The sequence below is a fragment of the Sarcophilus harrisii genome, chromosome 3 (genome assembly GCF_902635505.1).
Source record: "Sarcophilus harrisii chromosome 3, mSarHar1.11, whole genome shotgun sequence".
NCBI classification, from domain to species: Eukaryota; Metazoa; Chordata; class Mammalia; order Dasyuromorphia; family Dasyuridae; genus Sarcophilus; species Sarcophilus harrisii.
In genome coordinates, this window is record NC_045428.1 from 67,439,385 (window position 1) to 67,464,213 (window position 24,829).

A 24,829-nucleotide genomic window follows, 5' to 3' on the forward strand; every position below is an offset into this window, starting at 1 on the left:
ATCAATTCTGAACAGTGCTATTATCCTATTTCAATGAAAAGCAAGAGGCAAAGGAATTAGGATAATAACCAGTAGAAAGCCTAAATTGAAAAGTTTTATTAGTTTTACAAATTTTTTCTTTCTGTCTGATTATTGTATTAATGACTAGTAGGCAGGATTGATGTGATAGTTTAGTTTCATGTGTCTTTTAATGATCTTTAAAAAAAATCAGCAAAAGAGCCAAAGCAGTCAAAACTTAGGCCTAATATTCAGTGTCAGTTCACTAATATATTATCACTCTTTTTCTTTGTGGTCTTTCCATTTGTATTTTAAAGTTTCAAGAACCTTTATCAAGTTCCTCGCCACCATCCTCTTTTATCATCAGACTCACACCTTATAATTATAGAGCAAGGTGATAAAGTTGTGAAATTTCACAAAGGACAAAAGTTTCAAAAGCTCTTCAAGTGCTCTTAAAGCCAAAGAAATAAATAGTAGTTGAGATTAACAGAGATAGCAAAAGTTTTATACACACACACAAACACGAGCATACACACATGCCCATGTGTACATATATATATATATATGCAGAAATATATATGTGTGTATGTATATTATAACTCAACTTTTCCCTCAAAATAATTTTATCCAGTCAGCAACCAGGAAACATTCTGTGTGTGTGTGTGTGTGTGTGTGTGTGTGTGTGTGTGTAAATTAAGTGAGTTGCTCAGGGTCACATATCTAGGAAGTGTTCAGCTTCTGAGGGTAGATTTTAACTCAGATCCTCCTGATTTCAGGGCTAGTGCTCTATCCACTGAAACATTTTACTGCCCCTAGGCCTCTTTCCTTATTGTGATAGTGGACTTTCAACCGTTTCAGGTGAATCACTGTTTTTTGTTTTTTGTTTTTTTAACCCAGAAAGGAGAAAAATGTATAAAATAAAAAAAGTTAGTTAAAATATCTAAGTAAACAACTCATAGTAATTTTGGTATGCTTTAGGTTTTTTAAGTTCTTGAATGTTCATATAGGTAATTAGAATTTTAATATTTACAATTTGGAACACTGGAGTTCTAAAAGCAAAGTTTAACTTTGTACCTCATTGAAGTCTGCTTTTTAACAAAATGTGAAATTTTCTGTAAGTTAGTAAAACAAAATGAAACAAAAAAATCCCCATAGCCATACCCTCCCTGCTTTGTGGAAGTTATTACTATGCTAGATTTTTATGTATACTCTTTCTAAACATGCCTGATCTCACCAGTGAAAAAGAAGTAAATTCTGACTTGATAGAGGTCCATTAAATTTTACACTTCATTAAGATCTATTTAGTACATCATTTTTTCAAAGATATTTTTAGTCCCTTAGGGACGAGAGACCAAATTTGCTTTCAGAAAGTCAATTTATTCCCATCTTGGCATCAGGGTTGGGGCCAATATTCATATGTTAAAAAAATCATTTCTCCTAGTTATTCATTTTATTAATTGAATGAGGAAGAGAAATTCCATTACTTTTTTATACACACAAAGCAAATTTCTTAGCATCACATGGGAACCTAGTGGTAGATCCAGAGGGAACCCTAGAAAGAGCAATAAAAGCTAATATATAAGCAAAGATCTTTGCAAACTTTAAAGTACTATATAAATGTCAGCTATGATTATTATTAGTCGTATTATAAGAGATCACTGGTTTACCTCATACATTCAAACATGTCTGCCATTCATGACAGACAATTTTCTATCCCAGGCCTCTTCATTCCCAAGCTTTCATTTTAATTGATATTTCCTTTGTCTTTAGAATTAGTTATTCCAAGGAAGAAATCATCACTTATATCCTGAAAAGAGCCTGGGCAAGTCTTACCTCATGATCAGTAAGATTTAAATTCTGTAGGAGAGCAGAGATGATCAAACTAAACAGTTCTCTGGTACTAAACAATAATAACAGAGGCAAAAACTATGGAAATATGACTAAGCTAACAATTAGAGAAAGACCCTTTTGAAATTGTAGAGCTCTTTTTATTAATACAAGAAGTTAAGTTGCTACATTGATTGGCAGACTGTACAATAACACTATATTGTGTCAATAAGAGCTCATAGGCAACATTAGAATACATTAACTGGAGAAAACAAAAGAGATATTAGATCCAATAATAAAACCTCCTATTGATAGAGATTGGGTTGAATATAAAAGCTGCAATTACTGAGATGTATTAGTTTATAAAGAATGAAGAGCATCTCAAGAGAAGGTGATTGCACTGAGAAGCACGGTGATATCATTTCACCAAATAGGATAGATAAAAGCATTAGTGTAATGCATGTTTTTTTTATTTATGTTGCAACCATTGAGAACATTTTCCTTTTTAATGTTCATATAATGCTATTGGATATTTATATTTTTACAATATGACTTTCTGCAGGAAGTTGAATTAGCAAAATGTTTAACTTCTAAGGTGAATGCAAGGTGTTGGATTAAATCTTTCAACATTCAATATGATTTGCACCAGACCAACCTCTTTCTCAATGTATCATGATACATTTGATATTTGAGGCTAGCCAAAACATTTGATACATGCGATATTTGAAGCTAGCCAAAACAGTTCTGCTAACATGGCCCAATCTGCATTTTCAGCTGCAATCATAATAGATCAGGAATTTGTGTTAAGGAAAGGTCATAGATGCAATGAAGCAATAGACAATGATGTCAGTAGGCATCTAAGCAGAGCTTGGCTCAGTTGAAGGAAGAACATCTTCAGGTCAAAACCCTAAATACTGGAAGTTATCCTGTTGCTTTGTTTAGCATTTGATCTTGCTTTTATTTTACAATAGCCACCTATGTTTCCAGGCCTAAGGCAGAATAGATACTTTGACTGTAGAGTTTGAATGAGACTAGAATTTGTTAGAAATATAGGGCTTTGATCTTCAAGGCAAGGTTGTTTAGTATGCAGATGTTTTTCTTTTTTTTTATAAAATGTTTCTAACATTTATGAAATCAAAGGTGTCTCATCATTTCTTTAAGGGAAAAAAACCCTCAAGATTTTATTCTTGTTTCATTAATTCAAAATAGATCCAGGAAGTTTCTACTTTAAGTTTTATAACAACAAAAAAGCTAATAACGTTTTTTAAAAGTTTTAAAGGACAGTCAATATCAATGCTATTTTTCCAGGTGGACCAAGCAATGCAACATCTCATTGGAATGAGGAAGGTGAAGAAAAATTATCTCCAAGCAGTCTGGCTGCCCAGTAAGTGTACATACATTTCCTCCCTAAATGAACAAGTACTTTGCCTGAGCAATCAGAACAAATTATAAAGGTAATGGTCAACACTGATATGTATGGGATTATAAACACTTAACTTTTGCTTTTCAATATTATTAAATATCTTTTACATGCAAAGCATTCTATTAGGAACTGGAAATAGAAGAGAAACATGGGAAAAAAAATCCTTTCCCTCAAAGATCTTTTATTCCTCATACAACATGCAGATTCATATGCATAACACAAAGTAATTTGAAGTTAGAAAGAGCACAAAAGCCAAGCCTTTGGAGAAAGTTCCTAGTAGAGGTTTTTTATAATCCCAATATGGCACTTCTATTTAATTGTAACATAATTTAACAAAAATCAAAGTATTCATCTCTTACATTTTGTTACAAAGAAGTTATCACAAAGTCATTAATATTTGTTATATACCCACTGTGTACTGATACATGTGCTGGACATTGTAACAGGTAGAGCTGGGGGAGAACAAAAGATGAGCTCCTCCCTTCACAGAGTTTCTAATTTATCGATGAATAGATAACAGACACATTCACACATATGGGCATATATAATTCCAAAAATAATAACAAAAGATTTACACTCGGATTATCTACATATGACAGCTAATTTTTTAAAATAAATGTTTTTAATTAGCATAATTAGTAATTTTGAAGGAAATTTTTAAAGTGTTGATTTCCTTAGGTTTGTTGACCTATGCTAACTACAATTTGTCTTTTAAAAAATTACTTATTGAATTAAATTACATATATATTTTCAGATTTGATTGTATAGAAATCTCCATAAGAATACATAAAGAAATTTATATTTTATATTTTAATTAAAATATACTTATGAATTAATATGGTATATATAGCAAATATAAATTTGAATGAATGTTAAATTAAGGGAATAATTCTTTTCTTGGGATCAACCATATAAGACTTTCAGGTAAAAAGTAAACCTAAGGGGGGGGCGGAGCCAAGATGGCGGAGAAGACACACGCGACTTTCTAAGCTCTTCTCTTACCCTCGTTACCAATATTATATCGAGCCTCAAAAATAGTCTTGACTGCTACAATTCGGAAAGATAAGAAGTAGAACAACTCACCGGCCGAAGAAAATCTGTAGTCTCGCCAAAAAAGGTTGGTTCCGGGGCCAGGGGGGGATCAGGCGAGACGGGAGAGAAATTAGGTTCCGAGGAGAGTCTCAAACCGAGGGTGAAAGCACAGATCTCAGCACAAGCGCGCAGCCCCAACCCGCAGTAAGGGCTTTTCCTTGGGGCAGTTGTGATCCTGCACGGCAGGAGGACGCAGCCCGGGTTAGCCTCCAATCTGCACAGTGGGGAGCTCGGCTTGGGGCCATAGAGCTTTTCCAGGGCCGATTTGCATTGGGCAGAGACACTGGGGCAGAGTTCCCGTCTGTCGGCTGTCTGCGGTCTGCGGTCTGCGCTCAGCTGCTAATACTCACAGTCCCACAAGAGGCTCCGGCCTGGGGCAGTGACACTTTCACCACTTAGTCTCTAGCCTAGGGCAATCGATAATCCACTCAGCCCTACTAAGCCGTTTGATAGCTCGGCCAGTGCTGAATCCACTTCCTGTTGGGGGAAGGGAAAACTCTCACCCAGAGCACTCCCATACCTCGGAGCCGGAAATCGCTTTAATCTTTCCCTGCTCTGCAGAGGAAGCTGGTAACCCCCTTGCCTAGGAGACCTACCCTAAAGGCTTTAAAACATGAATAAAAAGATGAAAAGAACAATCGACAGCTTCTATGCAGAAAAAGAGCAGGTCAGCAAACCTGAAGAGACCTCAAACAGCAAAAATGCATCAGACTGTCCTCCTTACATAATGCTCTCATAGAAGAGACCATTAAAAGTCTCAAAAGAGAGTTAGAAGATAAATGGGGAAAGGAAAGAGAAGCCTTACAAGAGAGCAACAACTTCCTGAAATACGAATTGGAAAAGTTAAAAAATTCCCAGGAAGTGCAAATTGGTGAATTGGAAAAAATAAAAAAATCACAGGAAAGTAAGAATTGTGAATTGGAAAAAATAAAGAATTCACTAGAAAGTAGGATCCGTGAATTGGAAAAGACAAAGAATTCACTAGAAAGTAGGATCGGTGAATTGAAAGAAAATAATTCACTAAAAAAATTAGTGAAATGGAAAAAATTCCACAGACCAAAACAATACATTCAAAACTCAATTGGACATATACAGAAAGAAGTAAAAAGCTAATGAAGAAAATAATTCTTTAAAAATTAGAACTGAACAAATTGAAACTAATGATGCATTGAGACAGCAAGAATCAGTCAAGCAAAACCAAAAAATGACAAACTGAAAAACCATGAATTATCTACTTGACTAAAATGACAGACTTGGAAAATAGATCTAGGAGAGAGAATCTGAGGATAATTGGACTTTCCGAAAACTATGATGGAAAAAAGAGCCTAGATACTATTTTACAAGAAATCATCAAAGAGAACTGCCCAGATGTAATAGAATCGAAGGTAAAATAGGCATTGAAAGAATTCATCGAACACCTTCTGAAAGAAACCCTAAAATAAAAACACCAAGGAATATTGTGGCAAAATTTCAGAACTATCAGATAAAGGAAAAATTTACAAGCAGCCAAAAACCATTTAAATACTCGAGGTGCCACAATAAGGATCACCCAGGATCTGGCTGCCTCTACATTAAAGGAAAGAAGGGCCTGAATATGATATTCGAAAGGCACAAGAACTTGGATGCAGCCAAGAATAAACTACCCAGCTAAGCTGAGCATTTTCTTCCAGGGAAGAAGATGGACATTTAATGAAACAAATGAATTCCATTTGTTTCTGAAGAAAACCAGAATTAAACAAAAATTTGATCTCCAAGAATAGAACTCAAGAGATGCAGAAAAAGGTAAAAATAACTCTTGAGAATTGTATTTCTGTTGTGGATATACAAAAAATACATGTAAAATTTGATAGTACTGATATAACATAAAAAAGGGAAGTAGATATGGAAAAGGGATGATGGCAGAATAAGGTGGGAAGGAGGGATAAAAAGAGGGAAACCACATCCCACAAAGAGGCTAAGGAAACTTATCATATCTGAGGGAATTTAGAGAGGGGGAGGAACATTGTGTGAATCTTACTATCATCAGAGTTGGCTCAAAGGAAAAATAATTGACATTTGTTTTAGAGAAAATTCTCTCTGGCCTCATTAAAACGGGGAGAGGAAAAGGGAAAAGAAAAGAGTAATAAGGGAAGGAAGGGGAAAGACCAAAGGGGGAGGGAGGGATTATAAAGAGGATAAGCATCGTGATACAAGAGGGACATAAGTTTAAAAGGGGAAAAGAGGGTGGGGGAGGCAAGAATAAGTAAAGCACAATCTGGGGTTATTAGGATGGCAGGAAATACAGATTTAGTAATTCTAACCGTAAATGTGAATGGGATGAACTCCCCCATAAAGAGGAGGCAGATAGCAGACTGGATCAAAAGTCAGAACCCTACAATATGTTGTTTACAAGAAACACATTTAAAGCAGGGGATACATATAGAGTAAAGGTAAAGGCTGGAGCAAAATCTATTATGCTTCAGGTGAAGTCAAAAAGAGGGTAGCCATCCTATCTCAGATCAAGCAAAAGTAAAAATTGATCTAATTAAAAGAGATAAGGAAGGAAACTACATCCTGCTAAAGGGTAGCATAAACAACGAAGCAATATCAATATTAAACATATATGCACCAAGTGGTATGGCACTCAGCTTCCTAAAGGAGAAGTTAAGAGAGTTGCAAGAAGAAATAGACAACAAAACTGTAATAGTAGGAGATCTCAACCTTGCACCTCTAGAATTAGACAAATCAAACCACAAAACAAATAAGAAAGAAATTAAAGAAGTAAACAGAATATTAGAAAAATTAGGTATGTTGGATCTTTGGAGAAAATTGAATGGAGATAGAAGGAATATTCTTTCTTCTCAGCAGTTCATGGAACCTATTCAAAAATTGACCATATATTAGGACATAAAGACCTCAAAATTAAATGCAAGAAAGCAGAAATAGTAAATGCTTTCTTTTCAGATCATGATGCAATAAAAACTACATTCAACAAAAAATTAGGGGGAAATAGACCAAAAAGTAATTGGAAACTGAACAATCTCATCTTAAAGAATGATTGGGTGAAGCAGCAAATTATAGATACAATTAATAATTTCACCTAAGATAATGACAATGATGAGACATCATACCAAAATTTGTGGATGCAGCCAAAGCGGTAATAAGAGGGAATTTTATATCCTTAGAGGCTTACTTGAATAAAACAGAGAAAGAAAAGATTAATGAATTGCTAAACTAAAAAAACTAAAAAGACCAAATTAAAAACCCCCAATCAAATACTAAATTGAAATTCTAAAATTAAAAGGAGAAAATAAAATATTGAAAGTAAAAAAACTATTGAACTAATTAATAAAACTAAGAGTTGGTTCTATGAAAAAGCCAATAAAATAGATAAGCCTTTGGTAAATCTGATTAGAAAAAGGAGGGAGGAAAATGAAATTAGTAGTCTTAAAAATGAAAAGGGAGAACTTTCCACCAAGGAAGAGGAAATTAGAGAAATAATAAGGAGTTATTTTGTTAACTTTATGCCAATAAATTTGATAACCTAAGTGAAATGGATGACTACCTCCAAAAATATAGACTTCCAGACTAACAGAGGAGGAAGTAAATTGCTTGAATAGTCCCATTTCAGAAAAAGAAATAGAACAGGCAATTAAACAACTCCCTAAGAAAAATCCCCAGGACCAGATGGATTTACATGTGAATTTTACCAAACATTTAAAGAACAATTGGCCCCAATGCTATATAAATTATTTGATAAAATAGGGAATGAAGGAGTCCTACCAAATTCCTTCTATGACACAGACATGGTACTGATACCTAAACCAGGTAGGCTGAAAACAGAGAAAGAAAATTATAGACCAATCTCCCTAATGAATATTGATGCTAAAATCTTAAATAAGATATTAGCAAAAAGACTACAGAAAATCATCTCCAAGATAATACACTATGATCAAGTAGGATTTATACCAGGAATGCACGGCTGGTTCAATATTAGGAAAACTATCAATATAATTGGCCATGTTAATAACCAAATTAACAAAACCATATGATCATCTCCATAGATGCAGAAAAGCATTTGATAAAATCCAACATCCATTCCTATTAAAAACACTTGAGAGTATAGGAATAAATGGACTTTTCCTTAAAATAATCAGCAGCATCTATTTAATACCATCAGTAAGCATCATATGTAATGGAGACAAACTGCAACCATTCCTCAATAAGATCTGAGTGAAACAAGGTTGCCCACTATCACCGTTACTATTTAATATTGTATTAGAAACGCTAGCTATAGCAATAAGAGCTGAGAAAGAGATTAAAGGAATAAGAATAGGCAATGAGGAAGCCAAATTATCACTCTTTGCCGATGACATGATGGTATACTTAGAGAACCCCAGAGATTCTCTAAAAAGTTATTAGAAATAATCCACAACTTTAGCAAAGTTGCTGGTTATAAAATAAACCCACATAAGTCATCAGCATTCTTATATATCACTAACAAAATCCAACAGTCAGAGTTACAAAGAGAAATTCCATTTAAAGTAACTACTGATAATATAAAATATTTAGGAATCTATCTGCTAAGGGAAAATCAGAAACTTTATGAGCAAAATTACAGACCACTTTTCACACAAATTAAGTCTGATCTAACCAATTGGAAATATTAAATGCCTTGGATAGGGCGAGCAAATATAATAAAGATGACAATATTACCTAAACTAATCTATTTATTTAGCGCTATACCAATCAGACTCCCAAAAACTATTTTAATGACCTAGAAAAAATAACAACAAAGTTCATATGGAAAACAAAAGGTCAAGAATTTCAAGGGAATTAATGAAAAAATCAAATGATGGTGGCTTAGCTGTACCAGATCTAAAATTATATTATAGAGCAGCAGTTACCAAAACTATTTGGTATTGGCTAAGGAATAGATTAGTTGATCAGTGGAATAGAGTAGGTTCAAGGATAAAACAGTCAACAAATATAGTAACCTAGTCTTTGACAAACCCAAAGATCCCAGCTTTTGGGATAAGAACTTACTGTTTGATAAAATTGCTGGGAAAATTGGAAACTAATATGGCAGAAACTAGGCATTGATCCATACTTAACGCGACACCAAGATAAGGTCAAAATGGGTTCATGACCTAGGCATAAAGAATGAAATCATTAATAAATTAGAGGAACATAGGATAGTTTACATCTCAGACCTGGAAGGGAAGGTCTTTATGACCAAAGCAGAACTAGAGATCATTACTGACCACAAAATAGAAAATTTTGATTATACCAAACTGAAAAGTTTTTGTACAAACAAATCTAATGCAGACAAGATTAGAAGGGAAGCAATAAACTGGGAAAATATTTTTACAGTCAAAGGTTCTGATAAAGGCCCTCATTTCCAAAATATATAGAGAATTAACTCTAATTTATAAAAAATCAGCTCATTCTCCAATTGAAAAATGGTCAAAGGATATGAACAGACAATTCTCAGATGAAGAAATTGAAACTATTTCTAGTCATATGAAAAGATGCTCCAAGTCATTATTAATCAGAGAAATGCAAATTAAGACAACTCTAAGATACTACTACACACCTGTCAGATTGGCTAAAATGACAGGAAAAAATAATGATGATTGTTGGAGGGATGTGGGAAAACTGGGACATTGATTCATTGTTGGTGGAGTTGTGAACGAATCCAACCATTTTGAGAGTAGTTTGGAACTATGCTCAAAAAGTTATCAAACTGTGCATACCTTTGATCCAGCAGTGTTACTACTGGGATTATATCCCAAAGAGATTATAAAGAAGGGAAAGGGACCTGTATGTGCACGAATGTTTGTGGCAGCCCTTTTGTAGTGGTAGAAACTGAAACTGAATGGATGTCCATCAGTTGGAGAATGGCTGAATAAATTGTGGTATATGAAAATTATGGAATATTACTGTTCTGTAAGAAATGACCAACAGGATGATTTCAGAAAGGCCTGAGAGACTTACACGAACTGATGCTGAGTGAAATGAGCAGGACCAGGAGATCATTATATACTTCAACAACAATACTAGATGATGACCAGTTCTGATGGATCAGGCCATCCTCAGCAACAAGATCAACCAAATCATTTCTAATGGAGCAGTAATGAACTGAACCAGCTATACCCAGAAAAAGAACTCTGGGGGATGACTAAAACCATTACATTGAATTCTAATCCTATATTTATGCACACCTGCATTTTTGATTTCCTTCACAAGCTAATTGTACAATAATTCAGAGTCTGATTCTTTTTGTATAGCAAAATAATGTTTTGGTCATGTATACTTATTATGTATCTAAGTTATATTTTAATATATTTAACATCTACTGGTCATCCTGCCATTTAGGGGAGGGGGTGGGGGGGGTAAGAGGTGAAAAATTGGAACAAGAGGTTTGGCAATTGTTAATGCTGTAAAGTTACCCATGTATATATCCTGTAAATAAAAGGCTATTAAATTAAAAAAAAAAAAAAAAAAAGTAAACCTAACACAATGACCAAGTTACTTGAGTAAGTAATTTATAACAAGGAGTTGGACAAAATGACTTGCAGCTTTAAGATTCTCTAAATGTTTTCATTGGGAAAAGTCAACATAACAACATAGGGACTAAAAAGATTAAGATTTACCTTAACAACAATTTTAAATCTCTCATTTGTATAACTTTGTTTTGTGTTTATTATAATTTGGTACATTTTCTAAAATTTTCACAGGCTCCTTATCCTGGAAAACTTTGAAGATGCCCTCTTAAACATTTCTGCTGAGAGTCCTTATGTACCCTACTTGATGTGTGTGAGAAATGTAACTGACAATTTAGTCAATGAATCACCAGGTAATCCTCTTCTTAATGGTTGAAACAGTATTCATAATTTTAGAAACCTTTTTCATACCAAAAAAATCTGCCATATCTTTAACCAAAAGAGAAAGCCTTGCTCACTCGTGTTCATGAACATATAAAAATAAGTGTTAAATATAAGAGATTGTTATTTTCCTAGTATTAATATATTGTTTAATAATAACATACGCCAGGTGTGTAGAGATGATAAATATTGTAAACATGGCCTTTTGCTACAGCAGCCTCTAATTTCTTTTTTAAAATGAAAAACAAAAATAATGCATATAGATGATTCAGTCACTTTCACAAACTGAGACACAAGTTACCTTGACTGAAGGAGTGACAGTGGTGATGGCATACCATTTTGCTTCCTACCGTCTCTCTCTCTTTTTCATTTTCAATTTTCTGCTTGCATGGACAACCATGAAGGTTGCATTTAATCAAATGTTTCTTTCCCTCTTCTTTTTATCCTTTAACGGATTTTTTTTGCATTCTTTCCTAAGAGATATACATTCTGCCTACTGCAAAAAAAAAAAAAAAAATTAACAGGACTCACTAGCAAATGAAAAGTCTGGACTCTGTTTAATCAGTCATGAATTAATCAAAGTTGGAAGGACATTTGATTTCTAAGGACATTTGATTATGTACCTGTTTTTCCAAAAATATTTCAATTTAATAATGTATTAAAAGATGTAACAGATAAAAGCATATTATAAGTAACAAAAATCCCTCAAGGTAGCTTCTTGCTTGAAAAAGGTTTGTCTCTTCATTGAATATCCAAGAATATTATTAAAGTAAACTAAGTGTGTATTTTCCCAGTTTTAAAATCATATTTTTCTAACTAAACTCAGCAATATAGTTTTTATTTTTTTCAAAATATCTTTATGATAAACCATACTTTAGTGTTTCAAAAGAGTTGTTTCTAAAATGATCCTAAGCTCACTCTAAAAATGACATTTTCTTTTCTTTTTTTTAATAGAAAATCTAAAACTTCTACAATCTACCATTCGGTTCAAAAAATCTTTTCATCGAAATGGCTCTTATGAGGACTACTTGCCTCCAGTTTCAGAAATCATAAGATCAAAAGTAAGACTCCAAAAACAAAACAGAAAAAAAAAAAGCCCATCATGTTATTTTTCTTTTTTGAAGAAACATCTATTTCATTCAGGTTTCAAACTGGTAGCATTGTAAATGGATTTCTTGCTGTTCTTTGGTTCAGGAATGTTATGGAGAAGAGAGAAACATGGATTCTTTGAATGGCATGTTTTTGTTTTTGAGGGGTTTAGGATGTTTTTGTTTTTGTATGCATGTATGTATGCTTTAACATGTGTCTGTTACCTAGGAAAATCAATAGTATGAAATGGCCTATTTCAGCTTCTTCTAAATTGTACCTATTAATCAATTTGTGCCTAATGATACGGTTATCTCATTAAGGTGGTAGATTCAATTGAATTTACCAAATGTGTACAAATGATCCTGTTTTTGAAAGAACCCTGATATTTGGGGTCTGAATAACTGAGTTTCAAAACAGATATGATTAGATCTCACAAGTGAAACATATTGATGGATCAAGTCATTTCCTCTTTAGTGCTTTCATACCTAGGGAGTACAGGATACAAAAAAAAAAAAAAAAAAAAAAAAAAAAAAAAAAAAAAAAAAAAAGGAAAAAAAAACAATTATCATCACAATATTTAAAATGTTGGTAATTTCTGAACTGGCTTCTCTGGATATAACATGATTTATAATATAGGTTATTGTTATTATTCAGTTATTTTAGTTCTTCCTGATCCAGAAGGAACCTACTTGGGATTTTCTTGGAAAGATTTGGCAGTGGTCTGCCATTTCCTTCTGTTCATTTCACAGATAAGGAAACCAAGGCAGTGACTTGCCCACTTATAGCTAGTAATTGTCTGTCTGAAACCAGCCTTGAACTCTTGAAGATGTGTCTTCCTGATTCCAAGCCAAGTGCTCTATTCACTGTACCACCTAGCTGTCCAATGTAGTTATACATATACCTAATAAGCTATGATATCATGAAGTCTCCCACATCTTATAATTCAAGATAGTGGATTTTAAGAACAACATTCTTTCTAAGGGAGTCAGTAAAATTAAATTTTAAATCCACCATAACCAATGTTAATAATGGATATATAATGCTGTAACGACTACTAAGTACTTTGCATACATTATCTCACTTGACTTTCGCAACAGCCTTGTGAGCACAGGTATTGTTATCTCACTTTGTAGATGAGAATACTGAGGTTAAGCATGTGATTATAACCATATAGCTTGTAAATGCCAGATATAGGATTCAGACTAAATTTTCCTAATTCTAAGCACAGTTCTCTTTCTTCTGGTCATGTTGGCTCTTCATGACCAATCTGGCTCTTTCCCATTTAATTTATCTATTGCCCTCATCATATTACTATGTTAATCCAAATATAGATTAAAATCTCAAAAATGAGATCTGGAAAAATCACTAGATTTGGTGTAAAAAGAAAAAACAACAACAAAAACTTGTCTTCAAATCCTGGCTATTTCACTCATTCACTCACTGTGTCTATTTTGTGGTGTAATTGTGTAACTTTAAATATGGCACTTCAACTCCCTGGGCTTCAGTTTCCTTATTTGCAAAATGAGAAGTCTAGACCAAGTGATTTCTAAACCCCTCACTGCTCTCAAATACTGTTTTGTGATCTCTCCAAAAGAGAGTTCATCTATATCTATATCTGTATCTATCTATATACGTATACGTATAGAGAAGAATTAGACAATATTGCCCTATTAAATAAATAGGATTAACTGACTATATATTATATTGAACGTTTGGACAGTTGAATTGACAAGGCTTTTGGTGGCAATAGTAGTAAAAGTGACATTGCTAGCTCTTTAGACCCACATCAAGACTCCACACTCAACAGATAAAAGTCAAAGGCAGTGTGTGATGATTGGTTGCCTTTTGATTTTGTGTGAATTGGATTTAGGGGCTGGGGAGTAGGCAGAGTAAAGGTGGTGGGGGTTGGGAAGGAAGTACAATCTAAACAACAAATACTGCTGTAGAATTCTAATGCTTCCCTATAATGGTTATGCTCTTTGATGGGTCCCATAACACTGACAGTAGATTTAATTCCTATTTGAAAGCTCTAAGCCTGGAGCAAGGAGGCTGTCTTTTAGTCCAGCCTGGAAAAAAGATCTATCAAATTCAATGTGTTGTATGAGAACTCATATTGGTTTTCCTTGAATGTACTCTGATCATTAATGGTGCTTATCCTTTTAAAATACATATACAGCATTTTTCCTCTCCACATTTCACTGAAAGTATTTGTTATATCCTACAATAACCAAATTGGAATTTGAAAATGTTAAGGTAATAGTATGCTTCTCTTTCTCTTTCTTTCAATAATCACTAGAAGACTGGCCATCAGACATTGTAGAGGTAGAAATTTAAATGGCATGGTGAAAACAAGCACTGCACTTGAAATCGAAGAGATTGGGTTCAAGTTGCAAGAAGATGGCATTTGCTTATTTGTTACTGATAAACCTGTAACAAAATGCCAAACTTCCATAATGACAAATGGCCATACCACATGAGAACTAGTTCTACAAAATGGAAGTTGTTTAGAATGGGAAAAGAGAAAACATAGAGAGACATGGTAGCTGTCTTCAATCACTTGAAGGGATTGCCATAGGTAGATGAATTAGACAAATTCTTCTTGACCCTAGAAGGTAAAACAAGAGCAATGAATAGAAGTTGCAAGATCAATTTTGATTTGATGCTTGACATACCATCCTAACAAATTTTTGTTCACTTGTTTCAACTATGTCCAACTTTTTTTTAATCTCATTTGGGGTTTTCTAGGGAAAGATACTGGAATGGTTTACTGTTTCCTTCTTTAGCTCATTTTACAAAGGGGGAAACTGAGGAAAACAGGATTAAGTAATTTACCCAGAGTTACACAGCTAGTAAATATCTGAAGCCAGATTTGAGAAGTCTTCCTGATTCCAGGCACTCTACCCATTGTATCACCTAGCTGTTGTTTCTAAGGAATAGAGTTCTCTAAAAATTAGAATCTGCCTCAAGAAGTGGGGATTTCTTCTTCATTGTATATTATCATAAATTCAATAGAAAACTGGCCTTGAACCCACCCTACATAATGATCCATACATCCACATATTGATTTAGATAACCATATGTTAACATTATCTGTATTCTATTGTACTTTAGTTTGTTATATATTTACCAATTGTATTTTAATCTGGTTCTTGCCTCATTAGGTAGTATTATAATATGCCACTGTTTGAATCCTTTGTTGTAGAGAAAATTTATATTTATGTATGAGTTGAATTAATTGAGTTCTGAGCTCCCTTCTAATTCTAAGATTCTGTGATTTGGTGGCATTTTTAATACCTATATGATAATTTCATAGTGGTAGTTATAAAAGACTGTTATGGCTAGGGGATACTACATAGATCCTTGTAATTATTTTATTCCTTTTGAATCCCTTAATACTTTGAATGATATGAGCTCTTATAGTTAATATGCTGCAGGGATTTCTCAAGCTACATCTGTAGTCATATAACAAGAAAAGCATGTGTTCTTGTCATAATGACATGTAATTATATACTATAATTCTATATTATATCAAAGGTCATAAAGACAGTTTTGCCCAATGAATAGAGGGCTTTCCTTGGAGGAGAAGACCTCAGCTCAACTCTTCTTCCAACACCTATGATACGGTGATTTGTTAAGGATTTGATTTTCAGGGTTCCATCTTGGCTGCTTTGCTCTGTAGAGAATCTTCTGCATTATTGACAAAGTTGTCACACATGGAGACAGAGTCAGAAAGGAAAATGTTTTGTGAGTTTCCCTATAGCTTACAATGATTCTTTGCTCTCTCTGTTTTCATCACTGTGGATATTCTAGCACAATGCTGTTTTGAACCCACTCCATGCCCTACTAGATAATTTCATGACTTTTGCTACAAAATAAGATAATTGGTCTTCTAGCCAACTTTCTGGTAATGAGTTTCCCTATAGGGGAAGCCCCACTAAAATCAATCATCAAGCATTTATGAAACTCTTATTTTTGTGCCTGGTTGAAATATGAAGGCAGAAATGAACTATTCCCTTTCCTCAAGAAGCTTATATTCCATTGGGGGAAACAACATATATACATAAAAGTCAATGAAAAAATATTTAAGCAAATATAAGATAATTTCCAGTATTGGGTGGGATGGTGTGAGACACTAACATATGGGAATAATCAGGAAAGGCCTCATGTAAGAAAAGGTGACTCAAGCTGAGCCTTGAAGGGACTTAGGGAGTTTTTTAGAGAGTAGATTGGGAGTACACTACAGGTATGGTGGGCAGTTTATACAATGACATAGAAACTAAAGATGGAGATGTGACAAGTAAGTCTAATTTGGTTAAACCAAAGAGGATTCCATGTTTAAGAAAGGTAACATATTATAAGACTGAATGAACAGGAGTCAAATTATGAAGAGCTTCAAATGCCAAGCATATTAGTCACAGGAAGCCATTTGTATTTTTTGAGGAGGTGAATGACATGGTCAGCCTATGTTTCTATGATATTGCTCAGGTAGCTGATAGAGGATGGATTGGAGAAAGAGGAGGTTTTAGGAAAGAAGCCCATGAGAAGGCTATTTAAGTTGTTCAGGCCATGAGTGGTGGTGACAAAGAAGGGGTTCATGCAAGAGATGCTGAAGTCTTTCTAGCTTGATTATACTACACTGGTATTTGAGAACCCGGAGTCACCTCTGTACCTTGATGAAGCACTAGAGTCGGGAATTAAAATAGAGGTCATTGTTGTCACAAGTGAACAAAATATGGCTTCTGATTGGAAATTGTTCTTAATTCATCACAAAGATCAGCTGAGAATGTTGTAAAATTAAGATATAGGCATGAATTACATATAGTTTAAGCTTGAATTACCAAGTTAATTCTACTTAATTCAGTTCAACATACATTTACTACAGTACATCATGATAGGAAATGTAATGTAGAATAAGGTTGTTGCTATGTATCAAGCACTGTGTGAAGCCCTAGGGATACAGATACAAAAATGAAATTGTTCCCATCCTTAAAGGGCTTATTTCTATAAATGGGAGGAAACAAGCACATAGGAGATAAATGCCAAATATAGAGTCATTTCAGGCCATTGTATGGGTCAGTGTTGTCACTGGGAAGATCATTAAAAGCTTTCTGTAAGAGGTGGCACTTGACCTAAGCTTTGAAAGGAGCCATAGGCATCTAATGGGATGCTACTATATTGAAAAACACTAGCCAGTGATGGGAATTTTAAAATTTGATTTTCTTTGTTTAAATATGGTTATTTAAGCTTAAGCTTTCCCCCAAATATAACCTTCCCTTCTCCTCACCTAGCAAACTATCTCTTGCAAGAGATAAGGAAAAAAGAAAGAAAAAAAGTCAATTCAGTACATCAGCAATCTTGACAGTGTATGTCATATACTACATTGATATTTTCTCACTACTTCAAAGAGAGTACGGAGATACATTTAATGTTAACATTTTAAGAGTCTAATAGGAACAAAGATTATAGAATGATACATCTGGAGCTGAATGGGGCTACCCAGGCATCTATTTCAAACTTCCCATTTTGCAGATGAGGAAATTAAAGGAGCTTAAAGATTTCCCCCAAATCACTTAATGGATATGATTGAATCCAGGACCTTTAACTCAAAGTGGGAAAACATTCTGCCATGTCCAGACCTTCCATTGGCTGATTGTGCACATAGGTGCGGCGCATAGAAAGAGGCTACAATACAATACTGAATTCTCATGTTTCCTCATAACTTTTGTTGTTGTTTTGAAAAGCTGCTACAACTCCGAAACGTGACCAAACTTCTTTGTGAATCTGAGATCTTCGATTCGATAGAAGAAACCTGCCAGTTTCCTAATATTAGCTTTGGAAAGCTATGTGAAGGGAGTCACTTCCACATGCAATTCCTTGAAGCAGCTGAGCTCGGCACAGAAATTGCAGCAGGTTTACTGAACCATGACAATATCATATCTCAGAAGCTAAAGGATTTGCTTACTGGGGATCCAAACAAAATTAATTTAAACATGGATCGGTAAGTTTTCTCCATTGTCTTTTTTTTCCCACCCTGGCAGAATCTTTCTAAAATTATTGAAATGCTCAGTTGAATATTTTATTCTCTTTCTATTTTGTTCCAGGTTCCTAGAACAGGTGTTGCAAATGAATTACTTGGAAAATATCACACAGTTAATACCAGTCGTAGAACCCTTGCTGCATGTCAATAACAGCGCAACTGCTTCTGAAAAACCAGGTGTTTTCCCATCCATATTTGAAAATCTGACTTATTAGCATGCACGTACTTCTTATAGTGCAGTTTAAGAAGAGATGAGTCCTTTCAGTTTTTGAAGGAACTTAAACAACTTCCTTGACTATCATTTCTTACATGTGAAAAACGTAAGGCTAGGAAATATTACCTTACTTGCCCAAAGTCACCCAGTGAGCTCAGGGAGGAGGAGAGTGCACAAAGATTTTAAGCTAAGAGCAAATGATATTTTTAAATTTTTTTTATTTGTTATTATTATATTATATATAATTATATGCTGTATATAATTATATATATTATATTATTATTATAAATTAAATTTATTTACATCTTCTACTTTTTAATTGGCTATATTAAGAGCACACTACATGTCAGTTGCTTTTACAGGGAAAAAAAATCAGATGTAGCTAATTGTCTCATATGTAAAAATCTAAGGAGAAAAAAGCAGTCCTGTCTAAAGACCTCTTATCTAAGACCCTTCCATCAATGTCCTGGCTCCTGAACATTTGTTTCTTGTAATAGAATGTATGCCTTCTTAGCATATCTCCACGTTGAAAAGACAGGCATTTAGAATTTTTGTCAACTTGTAGCCAGCTATAAGACTGGGTAGAACCAAAGTCCAAAAATAAAAGAAAGCACATTTACATAAAAGAAGCATAATAAAAATAATAAAAACGGTATTTGCAGAGTGGAGATTGTGATCTGCTGAGAAAGGGGAATACAATTGTTATTATTTCATTATGCATGCAATGGGAAAGCAATTATGCCCAAACAAAAGTAATAATTGTAGTCACTGCCTTAGAACCATTTTGAGTTTTACATATTTCTATTCATATTTTGAATGTGGTAGCTTTGACACATTTTGAGTGTGTGTTCCAAAGACTATATGGGAAGATGGTATGAAATTATAGAAATCAAGGTTTTAAAAGGAATTTTAGAGGTCAAATCCACATCCCTGCTCAATATATGGTAATGATACAAACTTGGGACATAAATTAATTTGATTTTCTGTGATTTTACAAACCAAGAAATATTTAATGACTTCCAGTTTTGTCAAGACACTTCTATATTCTGTGAGGAACCAACTACATATTCTCTGGATCACTAATAACTTAATTTTGAACACTGCATAGAAATTCAAGTCATAAATTAACTTGTTTCTTTGAGATAATAATAAAAGCTGACATTGATAAAATACTATATTTATTTATATACATCCACATGTATAAAAACAGTTGATTCTTGTTGCAATCCTGTGATGTAGGTAGTATAAATATCATTATCTCTCTTTCACAGATGAAAAAATTGCCAATCAACGAGGTTTCATGGAATTAAGATTTAAACTCGGGTCTTCTAACTAAATCTAGTCCTTTCCACTTCTTTCTCCATGTCTCCCTCCCCAGTACTAGAATGCCTTGGGATAATGAGATTTTCATAAGAATTAATTTTAAATGGACAGGTAGAGTTCTTAGCATAGCAAATCATTTGCCAGAAGTGAGAAATATTTTGATCATGGCCCAGGGCATCTATGAAAATATATACTTTACTCTTTAAAAAATTGTGGAGGGTTCTATAGATTCAGTGGGGCTAAAAAATGAATAAAAGTATGGTATTGTAACCCAAATCCAATGTGTTTTTTTTCCTTTAAAGGTCAATTAATAGATATGTTTAAAAATATTGACCAGCTGAAAGTAGATCTCCAGAGAACAACAGGAATGCCCAATACAAGTATTGATACACTCTTGGCAATGCCCATCCCTGAAAACAGAACTGAGGTATACTATGAAAGACTTTGTACCCAATTCCACTGTTTGTAAAGCTGAAGTAACAGTTAGCATTTGTCACATTTGTCACATTCAACATTTGTCACTAATATAACTCTGCCCTATAGGCAGAGATGTATGCAAGGTTTATCTTCTAAGAGATTTTACAGTGCCCTGAAGCAACACCGTGAACACTGAAGTTCCTATTTCTCTTCCTTTCTCAGTGGATTATATGTAGGTTCAGAGCTGGAAGCTGAGTCTCAGAGAGAGAAATAAAATGTCCTTTCCTCTCTTTTCTTCTCCTCTTCCTGTTCCTGGGAATTCTTTTGGAATCTCCTGACATATCCTAAAGGCTCTTTAAAGTCCCTTATACAGGACAGATTATTTTATATCTTCATGCTTTTGTCCTTGCCTCCCTTCTTGCCTCTACCTCTTAGAATTTCTAGTTTGCATATACTCAAACTTCAGTGCCATCTGAAGCCTTTCCTGATCCTTTCATCTTCTAGTGCCCTCCCCAAATTATTTTTCCTTTCTTTTTTGTACAGACTTTGTACACATTTATGTGATGGGTTGATGTGTAAGGGGTTGAATGGAGTTCAACACATGTCTTGGCTCTTGCCTGAAAAATATGTACCTTGTTAAGGTGACACAATACCTGCTGATTGTCAGAGGTGGAATTTGCATAAGAGATGATTGGTCACAGAGACTGGAGTGGGCAGAACCTTTGTGCCAATTATCATCTAGCCAAAAGCAAAAGCATATTTTCCACTCTAGGGATCACACTCCTTATATACACACACACACAAATATATATATATATATATATATATATATATAGATAGATAGATAGATATAGATAGATATAGATATATATATGCATATATAATACCTCCCCCAAAAGAATATTAGCTTTTTTGAAGAAAAGTTTCATTTTAGTATTTTTATCCCCACATCTAGCCTAGTGACTGACTTGTAGTAGCACTTAATAAATGCTTATTGATTATTTCTATGTAACTGAAGGGACTTTTTACATTGAAGGAGAGTATCTCAATTAAGTCAAAGTCCCTGTGTTCTAGTGACCCAGTTAAGAGAAACAATTATTTTCTATCCCCAATGCAACTTCTTGGAAAAAGCAAAAACAAAATGTTTAAAAACACTTTAAAAATTAAAAAATGATGTTACATGTCTCAAAGTTGTACTTAGAATCAAATTTTGTGATCAGAATATGGTATTTGTGGAAATTTATGTTGGCCCGTGGTGCCATGTTTTAACTGTTTGAGATTAGATATATGCTTCAGATTTTTTTCTTGCTTCTTTGGTAGAAAGTCTGTAAGGAAAATTTAAAAATAAATAAATAAAACAAGAAGCAGAGGTACCACAGTTAAAGATTCATTTATAAACATGCCATGAATGGCTTTCTGGGAAGTCCGCTCTCTTGTTTTAGACCATTGGAAAACCACTGAAGTTGTCTTTGAAAGAAGTCTCAATGTACAAAAACACAGACGTTTCCATTTGCTGATGCCCTGTTAATGAGTTCCCCCTAGAAAACTCTAACCCTATAGCCTGTACTTTGCTGTCCCTTGCGATAGCAAACACCATCCATTTGGTTTTTCCCCTTGAGTTCTCCTTTGGCTTATGTGAACCTAAGTTCTAATTTCAGTATTGATTTTGCAATCATGTTTTTTGCTTCTGAAAAATAGAATCATTTTGATCTTGTTTAAAAAAAAAAAAAAACAAGAACACATGGATGGACAGCAAGAGTTCTTATTATTCTCAAAAGCTATGAAGAAATCACTTTCCCAGAGTTCTTATTTTCAAAAACTTTCTTTTTCTTTCTGGTAAAGAAAGGAAAAGGGGAATTCTTCCATATTCCCACTTATAATACTCTCCTCTTTTCACAGAGTTTAATTGTATTAGGCACTTTATTTATCTCTCTGTCTCTCAGTGTCTCTGTCTCTCCCTTTTCCTTTTTCTGTCTTTGTCTCTCCCCCTATCTTTATCTTTCCCTTCCTCTCTCCCTCCCTTTTCTCTCTGATACTGTCTGTCTGTCTCTGTCTCTCTTTCCCTTCCCTTCTCCCTCCCTTGTCCTCTCCCTTTCCTTCTCCCTTTTCTTCTCTTTCTTTGTCTCTCTGTCTCTGTCTGTTTCTCTCCCTCCCCCTTTCTCTCTTTTTCTCTCTGTCTCTCTGTTTCTATTTCTGTCCCTCTCTGTCTGTCTGTCTGTCTGTCTCTCTCTCCATCTGTATGCCTGTCTGTGTGTCTCTTTCTCACTCTCTCTTGCCCTCTCTCCCTTTTCCCTTATCATGTGTCATCCCCTGGCTCTCCTATTTGCCTTTCATCTTTTTGATTCCCATAGCTCAGTCTACAGAGTCTCTATCTCTAAAAGATATAAAATGGTATCTATTTTGGATTGACTCATTATAGAAGCATATTTCTGGTAGTGTAAGGTTGCCTCGGTTTAACATTACTGGAAATTTCTTGCACATAGCCAAGTTGACCAAGAGGTAATTACCTTCCTTGTGACCTCCAGTCCTCCAACTTGTACCTTGATTTTCTGGTAATGGATCTTGTGTCATCCTATGACTTGTATGTTTTTGTGAAAAGTGTATCCATTATCACACATATTTTAGGATCAAAGGACAATAGATTTAGAACATTTGTGGTAAAAATAAACTACTTTTCATGATTCACATTTGTGAAAAGTCACACTGGCCTTCAGAATAATTTTTTAATTGGCTGAAGTTAGATTGCCTTGTGATGATGATGATTTTTGCTTTAGGGTTTTTTGGTTTATTTGTTGTTAGTTTTTAAACAAGATTATCCAGATAAACTCTTCAGGGATTATTTTCTAAGGAGGAAACAGGCCAAGAGAGGAATGAGAACTCCTTACTTTCTCCCTTTTTTTAGACCCTAGGACTTAGCCTGATTTATAATAAGCATTTAATACAGGTTGGTTGATGGACTAAAATGTCCAGTAGAAGTTCATACAGTTAGTAACTGCCAGAGTCAGACTCTGGTCATTTGATTCAAAATTCAGGTCCTTTTGGCCTTTTTTTTTTTTTTTTAACTCAATGGAAATCTATGAACACTGTTGAAATTCCCCTGGGGGTATCTCAGAAGGCTTTATGTTGACATATGCAATAATTGGTTGCATGGCATGGGAGACAGACACAGGACGACCCAGCATGGAGTGCCTTCATCAGAGAAGATTCTGTGCTCTAGGAGGAAATCAGAATTGAATTAGCTCAGAACTGCGAGATGCCCAAAGTTAGAGAAGCTGCCCTAAATGTTCATAGGGACTATTTATATCCAGCCTGTGGCAGAGCATTCCGAGCTCATATTGGTCTGATCAGCCCCAGTCAGACACACTGTAACTTGACTCTAACATAGTAATGTCATTTTGTTCCTCCTTAGGAACAAAGGACAACCACCATCAAACCAACTTCAAATAGTAATTTGTGATACAAAGAAATGTGAAAAGGCTGGTATGAGCAATTGGTCCTACTTCCCTTAACATTCTCAAATAGTCATACATCTCTGCATGTAAAGCTATATATAAGCAGAAGTGGAATGTAAGATCTTTAAGCGCAAAGACTATTTTTTTCTTGTCTTATTATCTCCATTACCTAACACAGCGTCTTAACCAAAATAAAGATGTATATTTTAAAAGCCTGCCTCTTCTCTGCCTACTCTAATAGTATATTAGCTCCAATATATCCTGTATATATATCTTCTTGTTTGTGTGTTTACCTCCCTTTATCAGGTTATAAGCTCCTTGAGAGCAGGGACTATTTTTACCTCTGTATCACCAATCTTAGCAAAGTCCTTGGCACATGTTAGGTACTTAATAAATGCTTCTTGAGGAACAGAAAGAACAAATACTTGGGTCTGAGTTCTTGTTTTGATTTATGGGCAAAGTGACTGGACAAGTCATTCAACTTCACTTTAAAAAGGAATATGATGACCTTAATGAAGTTACTTAAATTCATTGGGCCTCAGTTTCCCAGTGAGATGAAAGAGCTGGTCTAAATGGACTCCTAGAGCCTTTGTACTTCTAAATCTATGATTCTAGAGCAATAAGATCATTTCTTCAGTTGTTTTCAGTCATACCCAATTCTCTGTGACCCCATTTTGGGTTTTCTTGGAAAGATAATGGAGTAGTTTGCCATTTCCTTCTCCAGCTCATTTTATAGATGGGGAAACTGAGGCAAACAGGGGTAAGTCACTTAAGAATCACATAACTAGTAACTGTTTGAGGTCAGATTTAAACTCAGGAAGATGAGTCTTCCTGACTCTGAGCCTACAACTCTTATCTGTTGCAACAACTAGCTGCCCATAAAATTACTAGCTCCAACTATTTCAAATGTATGTTGGAAGGAAAGTATTTTGAAAAACCAAAATACCTTATAAAAATATGAACTATTATTATTATAATTTAACTCTGAGTTAATACCTGGGTAGAACAATATAGTGAGTCTAGGTCAGACTTGAAATATTGTAAACTTAAAAAGAACCCAAAAAATATCTTTACCATATCTTCTAAATCCTG

The 24,829-nt window shown here is 34.4% G+C and overlaps 1 protein-coding gene across 3 annotated transcripts in view; it reads left to right on the plus strand.

The window, feature by feature from the left end:
* The window catches only part of ABCA12 (ATP binding cassette subfamily A member 12), a 243,352-nt gene that overhangs the window by 123,728 nt on the left and 94,795 nt on the right, over positions 1 to 24,829 (plus strand). For all 3 annotated transcript variants that reach the window (XM_031958095.1, XM_031958097.1, XM_031958096.1), the window contains exons 12-17: positions 3,133 to 3,208; positions 11,059 to 11,177; positions 12,160 to 12,266; positions 18,036 to 18,292; positions 18,396 to 18,508; positions 20,171 to 20,295. In XM_031958095.1, the coding sequence (XP_031813955.1) occupies positions 3,133 to 3,208; positions 11,059 to 11,177; positions 12,160 to 12,266; positions 18,036 to 18,292; positions 18,396 to 18,508; positions 20,171 to 20,295 (797 nt within the window). The remainder of the gene's footprint in view (positions 1 to 3,132; positions 3,209 to 11,058; positions 11,178 to 12,159; positions 12,267 to 18,035; positions 18,293 to 18,395; positions 18,509 to 20,170; positions 20,296 to 24,829) is intronic.